At 38.8% G+C, this 14,955-nt stretch overlaps 1 protein-coding gene across 2 annotated transcripts in view; it reads left to right on the top strand.

Annotated features, from left to right (window-relative positions):
- The window catches only part of LOC117297347 (dynein heavy chain 2, axonemal-like), an 85,598-nt gene that overhangs the window by 22,306 nt on the left and 48,337 nt on the right, over nucleotides 1-14,955 (top strand). For both annotated transcript variants that reach the window (XM_033780327.1, XM_033780326.1), the window contains exons 25-39: nucleotides 468-629; nucleotides 2,357-2,569; nucleotides 3,206-3,336; nucleotides 3,878-4,058; nucleotides 4,798-4,936; nucleotides 5,896-6,212; nucleotides 7,497-7,733; nucleotides 7,977-8,269; nucleotides 8,695-8,884; nucleotides 9,947-10,127; nucleotides 10,623-10,750; nucleotides 11,238-11,390; nucleotides 12,372-12,497; nucleotides 13,201-13,419; nucleotides 14,656-14,773. In XM_033780327.1, coding sequence (XP_033636218.1) covers nucleotides 468-629; nucleotides 2,357-2,569; nucleotides 3,206-3,336; nucleotides 3,878-4,058; nucleotides 4,798-4,936; nucleotides 5,896-6,212; nucleotides 7,497-7,733; nucleotides 7,977-8,269; nucleotides 8,695-8,884; nucleotides 9,947-10,127; nucleotides 10,623-10,750; nucleotides 11,238-11,390; nucleotides 12,372-12,497; nucleotides 13,201-13,419; nucleotides 14,656-14,773 — 2,788 coding nt within the window. The remainder of the gene's footprint in view (nucleotides 1-467; nucleotides 630-2,356; nucleotides 2,570-3,205; nucleotides 3,337-3,877; nucleotides 4,059-4,797; nucleotides 4,937-5,895; nucleotides 6,213-7,496; nucleotides 7,734-7,976; nucleotides 8,270-8,694; nucleotides 8,885-9,946; nucleotides 10,128-10,622; nucleotides 10,751-11,237; nucleotides 11,391-12,371; nucleotides 12,498-13,200; nucleotides 13,420-14,655; nucleotides 14,774-14,955) is intronic.

Below are 14,955 nucleotides of genomic sequence, written 5' to 3'. Positions count from 1 at the left end.
AACCCAGTGCACTTATCGACAAGACAAGTGGTTCTCCCCGGTGTTCCTGGCTGTGGCTGCTTAATGCGCCGTAGCACCTTGTAAACCCTTATAAGGTGCTAACTAATTGGATCTCAAAATTCATCACTGCAATAACCTATCTTTCTGAAAGTTTGTATATACTCAGCGCCTTGAGTACCTTGTTTGGTATATACGTGCGCTATATAAGACTTCCATATTATTATAATTGCATTTAACGTTATTTTTAAGAGAGAATATAAAAAGCACTTTAATTTATCACTTTTGTTTTTGGCAATTGGTTTGGTTTGAACCAATAGGGTCTACCAATGCCTGAACAATTACCCAATGAAGTCATTCACCATGTTCCTCCCCCTGTACTTTCACCCAAACTATCATGTCTCATTTGAACAGCTGGAGGAAACTAATACAATGTTTTGTATTGATTATTTTGATGTTTTCCTTATTAGGATTTGGATCATTTGGAAACTGTGTGGCAGTTAACCAAGGAGTGGGAAGGACTTTGGAATACCTGGAAAGTAGGAAGATTTCATGAACTGGTAACAACAGAGATGGAAATGACAGCTGGCCAATTGTACAAGAAGCTCAATAAACTCAACAGGGAGTTGAAGGTACAAATCAATTTGTTATTTAAAGGGAAGGTACATGATTGGAAATTGTCAAAGACCAGTCTTCTTATGAGGTGTATCCCAACATAAGCATAAAATAAAAACAAGCCTGTGAAAATTTGAGCTTAATTGGTCGTCGAAGTTGCGAGAAAATGATGAGAGAAAAAACACTATTGTTGGACGAATTTGTGTGCTTTCAGGGCCCAATTCCATAGAGCTGCTTAAGCCAAAAATTTGCTAAAGCACGAAAATAGCTCGCTTATTTTACACATTTTACTGGCAAAAAACTCATGCCATGTACATTCCTTGTGACTGGTATTTAGCTGTTGTTTACTTAGCATAACAATTGAGTGGAGCCTTGGCCGGTAATCTGATTTTACTAAGCAAGGATTTTTTTGCTTCAGCAAAATTTTGTGCTTAAGCAGCTCTATGAAATTGGGCCCAGATAGGAATAAAAAAGACTTCTGGCTAGAAGTCTTTTATTATTTAAGTGAGAAATTTTCGCAAAATCTTTGCTACTTCAGAGGGAGCCGTTTCTCACAATGTTTTATACTATCAACAACTCTCCAATGCTCGTTACCAAGTCAGTTTTAGGTTAATATTTGTTTTGAGTAATTACCAAACGTGTACCTTCCCTTTGAATTTGTTTTTACTTCACTATTGTTCACTTGTGGATTGATTAAAGATGTATCGTTTACTGTGCATTAATAAGCTTGATATATAATGTTCCATGAGACTGGTTTTTGTAAACAATATCAAGTTGCTATTTCACGGGGGTTCACAGTTGGGTTAAGAATTTATTGTATCAACACCAAAAATGCTGAACTGAGTTATCTTAGGGTGCGTTCGTTTAGCTTCCCTGGGTCGACCCCGGGTTGCCCTGGTACATTCGAATAGCTTTGACGGGGCTCACCCGGGTCAGCCCCCAGTGCCCTGCTTGTGGAGTGGGTCACTTGGGGGTGACCTGAGGTGCATGCCGTCACGAGAGGCAAGTGTGATCGTTCGATTAGCTCTTGTCAGGGGCTCGCCCGAGTGAGCACCGCCAGGTCGACCCAGGGAAGCTTATCAAACGCACCCTTAGATTCCGTAGTTTACATTAAATGGAACGGAAAATTAAAGTAAAAAATAGACACTTTTAAATATATTTTATTATCACAAAAAGAAAGAACTGCTTATCATGAAAGTACCTATGGTATAACATGCTAAAAACACAGCTATGGCCTTACTTGTTCATATTAACAGAGTCTTTTTCCTAGAATCTCACAAAGATCAAGGCTACTTCAAAGTCAAGCGAGAATTATTGTCTTTCTTGAAGCCCGCGAGAAAATACATGTATCTGCTACATGTAGGTTTGAAAGGTCAGAAAACATCAGGGCCCAATTTCATAGCACTTCTTAACGGTAAGCAAATTTGCGTGCTTACTGTAGCAGAAAAATTTGCTTAAGCCTTAGCGTATTTCACAGGTTAGCAGAAGAATTGCGTGGATTTGCATTTGCATTTGCACCAGAAGGTTAGCATGCCTTTTCGTGTGCTTACGGTTAGCAGCGCTATGAAATAGAAATCGCACAGTAAGCAAACAAATCGGCCGCTAAACAGCCCTATGAAATTGGCCCAGGTAATAAATGTGGTAAGATTTGTGATGTATGAGATAAAGAAACATTTGTTGATTTAATCCTATTTTTAAAAGCCTTGACACTTTGTGAATCCTGTTGAATATTGTGGTTTATTAGGAAAGGAACTGGGAGATTGTAGAGACTTCTCGTTCAAGAGTGGACCAGTTTCGTCGTACGATGCCACTTATTGTGGACCTTCATAATCATGCCATGCGGGACCGTCACTGGCAACAACTACAAGAAGAGATACAGAAGACATTTGACTACAAGGCTGATGATTTCACACTTGAAAAGATCATAGATTTGGGTTTTGATCAGTATGCAGAAAAAGTAAGCTGTCTGTTGTTATATCTTTATTGTGAAGCTTATACAAATTATATAAAAAATACAATTGATGTTTAAAGGAACACGTTGCCTTGGATCGGTCGAGTTGGTCTTTGAAAAGCGTCTGTAAGCGTTTGTTATAAAATGCAATGGTTAGAAAGATGATTTAAAAGTAGAATACAGTTATCCACACACATTTGCCTCGTAATTGCATGGTGTTCCTTATACTTTGCGAACTAACACGGTCGGCCATTCATGGGAGTCGATAAATTTGACTCCCATAAATGGCCGACCGTGTTAGTCGACGAGGTAAAAGGAAAACCATGCAATTTCGAGTGATACTTGTGTGGATCATTATATTCTTCTTTTAAAATATCTTTCTAATCATATGCATTTTATAACAAACGGTTACAAACGCTTTTCAAAGACCAACACGACCGATCCAAGGCAACAGGTTCCTTTAAGTTTTGTTACAACTTCTTGTAGATTGATTTTTAAACCAACAAATACGATTAAGCACTCGTTCTCTCACAAAGGTTTTTTTAGGTGCACAGCCCATTTATAAAAAATTAAAGAAAATATAATTTTTTTTAGATCTCTTCATCATCTATTTGTTGTGTATTTTGTCTTTTTAAATTGAAGGTGTCGGAGACATCTGCAGCAGCAAGCAAGGAGTTGGCTATCGAGGAAGCTATCTCTGGGATTAAAGAAACGTGGGATGAAGCAACTCTTGATGTTGGGCCTTACAAAGACCGAGGACACTTCAAACTCAAGTGAGCCTTATTTCCTTTCTTTAATATAACAAGACAAAGATTTTTACCGCTGTATTGCAGTGTTTTAATAAACCATGAATAATAGTTATAATAACAATACAACTTTGGAACAGGCTCCCTATCAGCATAATGTGATTGAAATTGATCTCATTAATTGATGCTTGCTCTTTCTTTGTTGTTTGTAAAGCGCTTAGAAACACTGTATGAAGCGCCACATAATAGATGTTAAATTTGCATCGGGGATAAAGAATATTAATTTTGGTTTTTACCCATACACCGATGTGTGTTAGCACTATATACTCATTACTTTCCCGAATCCTGTGAACAAATATCCAGGCATGTTACTCGGGTGGGATTCGAAGCCACAACCGTTGCACTTCTGGAGCAGTGTCTTACCAACTAGACTACTGAGGTTGCCCGGTAGCTAGAGGCAGTTCGAATCCTATGTTTTGGCAGCGGGTACCGCAACGATATAAGGGCCACATGTTTATAAATGTTGTATATTTGTATGACTATTAATAATTCTTTTCTTTACATGAAGATCAACTGATGATATTTTCCAGCTGTTGGAAGACAATCAAGTCACACTGGCTACCATGAAGGCATCTCGCTATGTCAAAGCATTTGAAAAAGATGTGGACTTGTGGGAAAGAACCTTGTCACATATCCTGGAAGTCATTGAAATGACATTAACAGTACAAAGGCAATGGATGTATCTGGAGGTAAAGATGTACAAGGGTTGAATGTTATAGATGAACTGTGATAAATACTGGGATGAGAGCAGGTTTTCTTTTTTTTTTGGGGGGGGGGTTAAATTTTGCTAGGTTAATCATGAGAGCTCTGTTTTGAATAGTAGAATAATAATAATAATAATGGACACTTAATAAAGCGCCGGTATCCGCTGCAAGCGGCGCTCATGGTGCGACTCTACAAAAGAAAAACTAAAAGCAATGAAAGTAAATACGTATAGAATTCTACAGGATTTATATAGGATCCCTATAGAATTCCTACATATTTTTTGTCACATCTTTGAATCCTATAAGATTCCTATAAGATTGTTATGGTGTTTTCTTTTGTAAGGATACAGGCACTTTCAATAACCAGTGCAGTGAATTTAAGAAAGTAGAGATTCTGTTAAAACTGTGCCAAGCTCAGCAACTTAATAATTTTTTTTATATAAATAGAGTAATTTCAAATATGTGAACAAATCTCTGCATTTAAAATAAATTGAAATGATGTGTTTGTCTGTGTACGTGCTTTGCAGAACCAATAGAAATGGCTATGTCACATAATATCAAATTTGTTCAAATGCAACTTTCATCTGCCACTTATTCAACAACCGATACAATGGATTATTCTTAGACAGTCTTGGCAAACATGACTTTATTGTTAATATGACGCGTTTTGTTCATTATTTGAATGATAAGATTCCATGTTTTTCTGCACGCTTGATGTTCTCAGAATATTTTTCTCGGTGAGGATATCCGAAAGCAGTTACCCCGGGAATCGGCAGAGTTTGATGCTGTAAATAGCAACTGGAAGATTATTATGGTGCGACTCAACAAAGACAACAATGCACTCAGAGGAACTCATCATCAAGGTTAATACCAACTTATTTGTCAGTTTTCTAAGTTAAGAGCATCTTACAGGCTGCAATAAAAAAGCTATATAGGATTTGAGGCATTGCATGGTGAGGTATCAATGTATATTTGGTTTGCGGTAACACCATGTGTGTATCTACTTGCCAGGTAGAGTTTGTTCTTAGAGAACTGCCTTGCTTTATTCTACTGCCGCGGAGTAGATAATTGGAGGTTCGGGAGACTTCTCCGTTCTGAAAAGAATTGTCCTGCTTTTTAACTATTACCAGGGCGGATGGTATAGAAAATAGACTGGACTACTACTTTAGCTTTTAGGATCGTAATTAACTGTACTGCCGCGGAGTCAGTTCTGAATAAAAAAAGCTGTAGGTTTATTTACTGACAAAATTAGTATAAATTAAATCAAAAAAATACTTAAAGTTAATGAATGCTTGCCTTGTTTTCAATAACCTTGTGGCTATGTTGTTCCTCTTGAACATGAAAATAACTTGTATTGTGGTGATAAAATTAGAAAATATTAAGTGATTTTCTAATAATCTTCAAAGTCAACAAAGGCCAACAACATCATTTAAATAAAATTAGTATGACAAGTTTCATGTGTTTGCCGAGTAGCTAATATGTGAAGCTTTTAGTAAGGGAATCAATGTGTGGTGACGAGGCCTGGTTCTTGATAATTTTACCGAGACAAAGTCGAGGTAAATTATAAAGAACCAGGCCTCGGCGGGTTTAAACCACTAGTTGAAAACCGATTCAACACACTTTGTTCATAAATACCTTGTCGGTCAAAAACATCATCACTTTTTGGTCAAAAAGTAAAAATTAATTTTGTTGCAGGCCCAAGGCCTTGGGTTAGTTAACACCAAACAAGTCCAGCGGTCTTGTGTTTTTTAAAGGTACCTCAATATGTAATGATATATTTAAATATCAAAATTTCAAAATGTATCTCTTAATTGTCTTTCAGGACTACTGGAAACTCTTAATGAGATGAACAACAAACTGGAAGAGATCCAAAAATCACTTGACATGTACCTTGAGACCAAACGACAAATCTTCCCTCGGTTCTACTTTCTTTCTAATGACGATCTGTTGGAGATCCTTGGTCAGTCCAAGAACCCTGAAGCTGTACAACCTCATCTCAAGAAGTGCTTTGATAACATCAAATCACTTAAGATGCACAAAATGGGAATCACTCAGAAGTTTGAAGCACAGGGAATGTATTCTGCAGATGGTGAATACGTGGACTTTGGACACCCAGTTCTATTGGAAGGACCAGTCGAGGTTTGACAAATTTAAACTTTTTAAATAATAATTATATAATAGGAGTAATATATGTATATTTGGTTTGCGGTAACACCATGTGTGTATCTACTTGCCAGGTAGAGTTGTTCTTAGAGAACTGTCTTGCTGTATTTTACTGCCGCGGAGTAGAATAGTAATATAAATAATTACCCGTTTTTTATAGCACTTTTTACAATCTCAGGGCATCTCAAAGCACTTCAAACATTATTAAACCTGCGGCCTATTTCATGAAACGCTAGGATCAATCCTATCTCGAGTTAGGACTAGAGACCCGTCCTAACTTAGGATGGTTTCAATGCGTCCTCATCTATGGATACAAAACTTAACTCGTCCTACGTCCTAAGATCAATTCTAAGTTAGGATGAGTTTGGTGAAATCGAAGAAAAAAAAAAAAGGAATAATAACTTAAGATGACACCATTATATAGGATTTGAGGCATTGCATGGTGAGGTATCAATGTATATTTGGTTTGCGGTAACACCATGAGTATCTACTTGCCAGGTAGAGTTGTTCTTAGGGAACTGTCTTGCTTTATTTTACTGCCGCGGAGTAGATAATCGGAGGTTCGGGACACCATTATACATACTTTCTGTCAGTGTGTAGATATCTTCTCATATTTATCTGGTGTACATGTATGTTGATTATATTATGATTACAAAATGGAAGTCTGCACTAGCTCGCCCTGCCTTGGCGAAACACAGCCTTTTTTAGAGTTGCATTTCATGTAAAATTACTTTTAGCTAGTTTTTAATGGGGATGTGTTTGTTAATGTATGATTGATAAAAAACATATTCATAAATACTCCAGACAGTTTCTCCAGACAGTTTCTGAATTGTCCTATTTAAAGACAGTGGACACTATTGGTAATTGTCAAAGACTAGCCTTCACAGTTAGTGTATCTCAATATATGCATAAAATTACAAACCTGTGAAAATTTGAGCTCAATCGGTCATTAAAGTTGCGAGATAATAATGAATGAAGAAACACCCTTGTCACACGAAGTTATGTGCATTTAGATGGTTGATTTCGAGACCTCAAGTGCTAAATCTGAGGTCTCGAAATCAAATTCGTGGAGAATTACTTCTTTCTTGAAAACTATGGCACTTCAGAGGGAGCCGTTTCTCACAATGTTTTATACCATCAACCTCTCCCCATTACTCGTCACCAAGAAAGGCTTTATGCTAATAATTATTTTTAGTAGTTACCAATAGTGTCCACTGCCTTTAATGTATAGAAAATGATGGATGTCTTTTGACTTTATAGGCATGGTTGTGTGACATTGAACGTACAATGCGCTGGACTCTGAAAGATATTCTCAAACAGTGTAAAGTAGCACTCAAGAAGTCTCTGAGCAAGCGTGACAAATGGGCCAAGGATTGGCCCGGGCAGATGTTGATCACATCAAGCCAGATGCAGTGGACAGCAGATGTGACCAAGGCACTCTTCACTACAAAAGAAAGAGGGGATAAGAAGGCGTTGAAAAGCATGAAGAAGAAACAGGTAACATTTTAAATCTATTTGAAATTTAAGTCCCGGTACGTTGGAATAGCTTTGACGGGGCTCAGCCCGGTCAGCCCCCATTGCCCTGCTTGTGGAGTGGGTCACTTGGGGGTGACCTGAGGTGCATGCCGTCCGCCACGAGAGGACGAGAGGACGAACGCACCCATTTATGTCAGCATTACAGGGAATAAAAATGAGATTAGTATAACAAAAGTAAATTTTGATTTTTTGTTTCTTCTTCAGATTTCAATGCTCAACAAGTTTTCTGAGATGGTTCGTGGTAATCTAACTAAGATGATGAGAGCAAAAGTTGTTGCTCTAGTAACTATCGAAGTACATGCCCGAGATGTGATCGAGAAGTTGACCAAGAGTGGTGTGAATGATGTGACAGCCTTTGAATGGTTAAGCCAACTCAGGGTTTACTGGGATAAAGAGATAGAGGATTGTGTTGTACGCCAGACTAATACCCAGTTCCAGTATGGATACGAGTACCTTGGTAACTCTGGGCGCTTAGTTATAACTCCACTCACTGACAGGTATGTTTTTTTAGTTTTTTGTTTTGTTTAGCAAGACGCCTGACACACAAGGCCTGAAGGCCACTTCAAGGTGTGGGCTACAATTATTTTTTCGAGAGGCCATTGCCACCTAATATACTCCTAGGGCTGAAACAGGGTTACCCCTTTCACAGTCCATACGAATGTAGGCTTGGGTATCTTCAATTCGAAGCCTAGCTGATAGAGCAGAAAGCACTACCTCCCCCATTTTATGTAGCACGTGTCACGACCGGGATCCGAACCCACACCCTGCTGATCAAACACCAGCCACTATAGCGCAAGATAACCCAGTTAGTAGAGCACGAGCACGTTACAATTTGAGGTTTCAGGTTAAAATTCCCCTCAAGTCAGTTTGTGTTTGTACAAATCTTTTAAACAAATACTGCATTTACACATGAACTTTTCAGGTGCTACATGACATTAACCACAGCTCTCCATCTACATCGTGGAGGATCTCCCAAGGGTCCTGCTGGTACTGGCAAGACAGAAACTACCAAAGATTTAGGCAAAGCTCTTGGTAACTATGTCATTGTTGTCAACTGCTCCGAGGGGCTTGACTATAAGTCCATGGGAAGGATGTTCAGTGGATTGGCACAGGTAGGAATAGAGGGTCTCCCCTAGACACCATGTAATAAAACTCTCTAATGAGCTCTTGTGGTTCTTCACCGCTGCTCATAAGAGATTTATTACAAGGTGTGTCCGCAAACCTTAAAGGCTGTGGACACTCTTGGTAATTGTCAAAGACTAGCCTCCACAATTGGTGTATCTCAACATATGCATAAATTAACAAACCTGTGAAAATTTGAGCTCAATCGGTCATCGAACTTGCGAGATACATGTATGAATGAAAGAAAAAACACCCTTGTCACACGAAGGTGTGTGCGTTTAGATGGTTGATTTCGAGACCTCAAGTTCTAAATCCAGCCTCGAAATCAAATTCGTGGAAAATTACTTCTTTCTTGAAAACTATGGCACTTCAGAGGGTGCTGTTTTTCACAGTGTTTTATACCATCAACCTCTCGCTGTTACTCGTCACCAAGAAACATTTTATGCTAATAATTATTTTGAGTAATTACCAATAGTGTCCACTGCCTTTAACTGACTCTAACTTCACCATGCTAACCCTATAAAACCTACAGGTCTCCCACAGTAAAATTGTGTTTCTTGTTTTTGCTAAAATTTGTTAACTTAAACAATGCACTGAACAATAAACAATTTATTCACCCCTTTAAACATCAGTTGATCAAATGTTTCAACTATCTAATAGTGCCTTTTTTTCTTCGAGCGACCAGCAGCTCGCCTTGGCAGCTCTGACAAATCATATAGGGTGCGTTCGTTTAGCTTCCCTGGGTCATCACGGTCTGCCCCGGTGCGTTCGAATAGCTTTTGACGTCATTCCAGGGGCTCACCCAGGTCAGCCCCCAGTGCCCTGCTTGTGGAGTGGGTCACTTGGGGGCTGGCCCCAGGTAAACGACGTCACTACGAGAGCGTTGAGTGGTCGTTCGTTTAGCTCTTGTCAGGGGCACACCCGAGCGAGCACCACGGGGTAGACCCAGGGACGCTAAACGAACGCACCCAATGTTTTCATTTGCCATATAATGTTTTTGTCCAAGTTTTGCAATGATTGTATACACTGTGGCTTTGTTGACGATGTTTCAGACTGGCGCTTGGGGATGCTTTGATGAGTTCAATCGTATCAATATTGAGGTGCTGTCTGTTGTGGCTCAGCAAATTCTGTCCATTCTATCGGCATTAGCGGCAGGTCACTCACGATTTGTCTTTGAAGGTAGAGAGATCAACCTTGTATGGTCATGTGGAATCTTCATCACAATGAATCCAGGTTCGTCTTCTTTCTCAGTTTTAGAAAGAAAGAACTTTGTTTGAAAAAAAATGTATATATATATGATATGTACACTTTAACATTGTAAAATGAAAAGCCATGAGTAATCGTTATTTTTGTTTAATGTGTAACCATTTCTGAACTTGGTGGTTGTATGTAATCATTTATTACAGAAATAACATTTAGAGTTCAAAACTTTTTGTTTACATGACTGCATGTGCAGATTTTTATACTTAATCATATTTTTTATCAAATGGGGACCTGTGAGGGCAGAGATGGTTCTTGTGATTGATTTAGACGAGTAGCGCATATGTTGCACGAGGTTGATACATGTACTCCCCAGGGAGCTGAGATGGTTAAGGAGTGAATTAAGGCCCATAGACCAGGTGTAATAATTTGAAGCGCTCTGAGACACCCGCTCGGGAGTGAAAAAGCGCTATATAAACTAAAAATATTATTATTATATTATTACCTATAATTGTTCCTGTTCTATAGGCTATGCTGGACGAACTGAGTTGCCAGATAACCTGAAGTCCATGTTCCGTCCAATTTCCATGGTGGTACCAGATTCGGGCTATATTGCAGAAATCATCCTATTTGGTGAAGGCTTCAGCAATACAAGGGTAAGAAATCCAGACATTTTTAATAATTCGTTCATTCAGTCAATGCGGAGCATCGGATGATGGCCCTCCAAACACGTTGGTCCTCCATTGCTGTACACAGCTCTTCCCGGCGCAGTCCAGAGTCCCGGTAAAGCGGTCTCGGAGCTCCGGCGTGCTCGGAGCTCCAGATTACCAAATACAATAGTATTACGTCATGTCGTTCCTGCGCACACCAAGCGCAAGCAGTCGATTTTAGCGCCGTGCCGAGTACACTCTCGTGGTAGACTTGTGGACAAAAAGCTGACTAGAGTACAGATATTTTGGAGCAAGCGCCATAAGCGCCTGCATTGGATTGGCGGTTACCGTCGCTGTATATGAGACTTTGATTATTGTTATTGAAATGGATGAGCTAGAAATCATAAAGGTAAATGCTAAGATTTGCTTTAGGTTCAAAAGTGACTCACACGAGGCCGTTTAAAAATCCCATTTACTTGTTTTTCTTGAAAAGGTATTGGCCAAGAAGGTGCACACACTGTATTCCTTGGCAGTGCAACAACTTTCTAAGCAGGACCATTACGACTTTGGTCTCCGTGCCTTGACGTCAGTGCTCCGATATGCTGGGAAGAAGAAAAGGGCAGCACCCACCGTATCAGATGAAGAGGTAAATACTCTCAAGATGTTAATGTTAATTTTTAAATTTTTTTTTAATGGTTTGGGGGTTCGAATCCCACCCGAGTAACGTGCCTGTGATATTTTTTCACAGGACTCGGGGGAAAGAACCGAGTATACAGTGCTAACAGACATCGGTGTATGGGTTAAACAAAAACAAAAATAATAATAATAATATTCTTTATCCCAAATTTAACATCTATTATAAAGATGTTGATGGTTTTGTGGTACAGTAGACTTCAATGGAGAGAAAAATAGCCAGAGACAAAAATTGTTTGTTTTCGTCAGACTGTTTGGAAACTACTTTAATTGTAAATGCATTGTGTGCAGTTGTGAGTGTTTGTTTGTTGTAAAACTAAATCTGCTTCACTTTGCTTCACATTATAAATTTGGTTATCATTTGTTTATTCAATACGTATGCCTGCAAAGATGTACAAATAGACTTGATTTTTTAATGATAGTTGTAATGACAGATTTGCAATGACTATTGTTGTACTCTCATCAGACACAATAGTCTAATAAAAATCACATTTGTCTACCACAATCCCACTTCCAAAGCAGCTTGCTTTTTTATAAAGAAGATCTATAGTCTAACTGCCCTACGGTATATCTCAAGATATTCAAGATGTTAAAGACACAAACCCATTGTCAAAGGACCTCACTAAGCATAGGTACATTGAGTGAGTGTACCGACTAGTTATAAAAGATCTAGACATTGAATACACTCGGCATGAAGGGAAGAAAAATAAAAAATAAACAAAGCCAAGTTTAGGTCATTATGAAAAGTGTTGTGGTGAGGGCGAACTAGGGGAAAACAATGTTATGTTTTGTAGGGTAAGATTCCCCTGACATAAATTCTCTTGTTATGATGCAATTGTTTTCAACAAACAATTACAATATTAAGTGAAAGTTGCTTAGTACATCGTGGGGAAGGACATGGTTTGATATTTGAATAAATGTTGTACTATTCTAGATCCTTTTGCTTGCAATGAAAGACATGAACGTTCCTAAGATGACGGCTGTTGACTTGCCTCTGTTTAATGGTATCGTGGCCGATCTCTTCCCTGGAGTGGATACACCAGTCATTGATTATGGCAAGGTAAAAATGCAATTTGTTATACTATTGTTTTTTTAATCATTTCTCATTAATGTCATATTTCAAAAGGTTTTCAAATGTAAAATACATCTTTAGATGGATATATCCATTTCTGAGATGGTAAGCTGTTGATTGACGAAGCTAACTGGTTTAAATAATAAGTACAATTGTGTGTCATCTGCATAACAATGCACATCAGGTAAAATGGTTTCATCAATATCAAATTACTTTGAGGAGTACATGACGAACAGTAGGGGTCCAGGGGTGGATTTCACAAAGAGTTAGGACTAGTCTTATCTCGAGTTAGGACCAGTTACCTGTCCTAACTTAGGACTATCCATGCAATTTGTATATCTCCTAGGACTAGTCTTAAGTTAGAACTAGTCCTAACTCTTTGTGAAATCGACTCCAAGACAGAAACCTTGTGTCACACCACTGGTTAAGATCAAACTTGTCCGTCTGGGATATCTGTATCACTACACCATGTACATGTTGACTCCAAACACACAATTGTACATGTAGCCTAAAAATAATAGAAATGTATTGCATTTGTAGAGACATTGGTTTTGCTCCAGGGGTGGATCTAGTCTTATCTCGAGTTAGGACGAGTTACTGGTCCTAACTTAGGACTAGCCATACGTTTTTAAGATGTACCTTCCCTTTAAAAAGAAGTTTAAAATGCCTTCTTTTGAAATCCCTTTGACAGATGAAATCAGTAATTGAGTCTGAATTAAAGACACAGGGTTACCAGCCAATTCAATCAACTGTATTGAAAGTCATTCAGCTGTATGAGACTAAAAACTCCCGCCACTCAGTGATGATTGTTGGCAAAACTGGCAGTGGTAAGACAGTGACATGGCGTATTCTACAATCCACGTTATCTCGGATGAAGAAGGAGGGTGATAACAGCTTCAATTATGTCAGAGTAAGTGGTCCCCCCAAACCTTTTTCGTTCAATTTCTTTCATGTTTTTAAGGAAATAAAAGGGTGATAATTAATGCTGCAATAAATTACTTGGCAGTGTTTTGGCCGTGCACGTATGGACAGAGCCAGCTGTTGATGACTAATTGCATATTTTTGTGAGAAAGACTTTTAAAAGGAATGCAGACCATTTAGGATATCACTTGACTCTCGTAAATACGAGGTTCGCCAGACTAGCTCGTTTTCCTCGATAACATCCGGAGCTCGTAATAAAAACTAAGTTTTTAGACAAAATTCTTTAGAATGGAAATGAATTGTTGTACAATAAAGAATTAGAAGCTATGTTCTTTTTTCTTCGTCCATAAAAGTACAGTCCACCATCTGGTGTATTACGTACTGTGGTTGTTATGTGCATGCAAGGGTGTGGACAGTGCAGGTGGGTTAACAGTGAACATAGAGTGCGGCTAAAAACAGCTCAGGCTGACCTAGCAGAGCTGGACTGACTGCTTAAAACGTCAACCAGGTTGTTCACAACCCTGTACATCATATTCTCTGCCTTGGCCTGTGCACGCCGCTCTTGAAGTGTGGTCCACTGAAGTTGGCTGATTATGGCAGTTACACTACTTATTGTTCTGTAGTCTCCAAGCACAAAGCGTGCATAGCGTCGCTGCACCATTTCTAACTTGTGGGTGTAGCTAACTGTCTGGGGGTCCCATATGATGCTGGAGTACTCTACAATAGGGCGCACTAGGGTCTTGTAGCACACAACTCCTTTGTTTTCCCCAGGCATGCAACTCTTCCGTTTTTTTATTTTTATTTTATTTTTTATTTTTTATAAAGCCTTATATATGCCTGGCATTAACAGTGTACAACTACAGTCATGTAAAATAAGCCTAATAGATACTAAAAATGCACCTAAGAGCATAATAAACCTCAACATTTTCTAGGCTACCATTGTGGGTATCATGTCCCGTGGCGTCTCGGCTGCCTCGCTCCGCACTTGCCTTGTGCCTTTGAAAATGTTCCTCTTTTTTTTTTTCAACGGGCAGTTGCATGCCTGTTTCCTGGGACACTGATGTATGTTGCGATGCAGTAAAGGCCATATGGAATTTACTTTGTTGGTTATGAAATAATGAGTAATCTGAATGCCTGTTATTTTGTACATTTGCATGAATTACAATAGATTTGTACAATAGACATTATGATTAAGAAACTGTGTGATTGTTTTTTCTCTTACTAGGATTTCCCGATAAATCCCAAAGCGGTGTCTCTTGGAGAGCTTTATGGGGAATTTGATTTGAACACAAATGAATGGACAGATGGAGTGCTGTCCAGTGTCATGAGACAAACCTGTGCAGGTAGGTACTGTGCAAATAGTAGTTGAACAAGTAAACCCATTGAAGAGTTTAGAAGTTAGCTACCTGGTGACTGAATAATAACAAGATTAGGAATTTTTTGTTTACACCCATACACCAACGTGTGTTAGCACTGTACGCTCGGTACTTTCCCAAGTCCTGTGAAAAATATCACAGGCATAATA

This window comes from Asterias rubens, chromosome 12 (genome assembly GCF_902459465.1).
Source record: "Asterias rubens chromosome 12, eAstRub1.3, whole genome shotgun sequence".
NCBI lineage: Eukaryota > Metazoa > Echinodermata > Asteroidea > Forcipulatida > Asteriidae > Asterias > Asterias rubens.
This window is presented reverse-complemented; position numbering and strand designations above follow the sequence as displayed.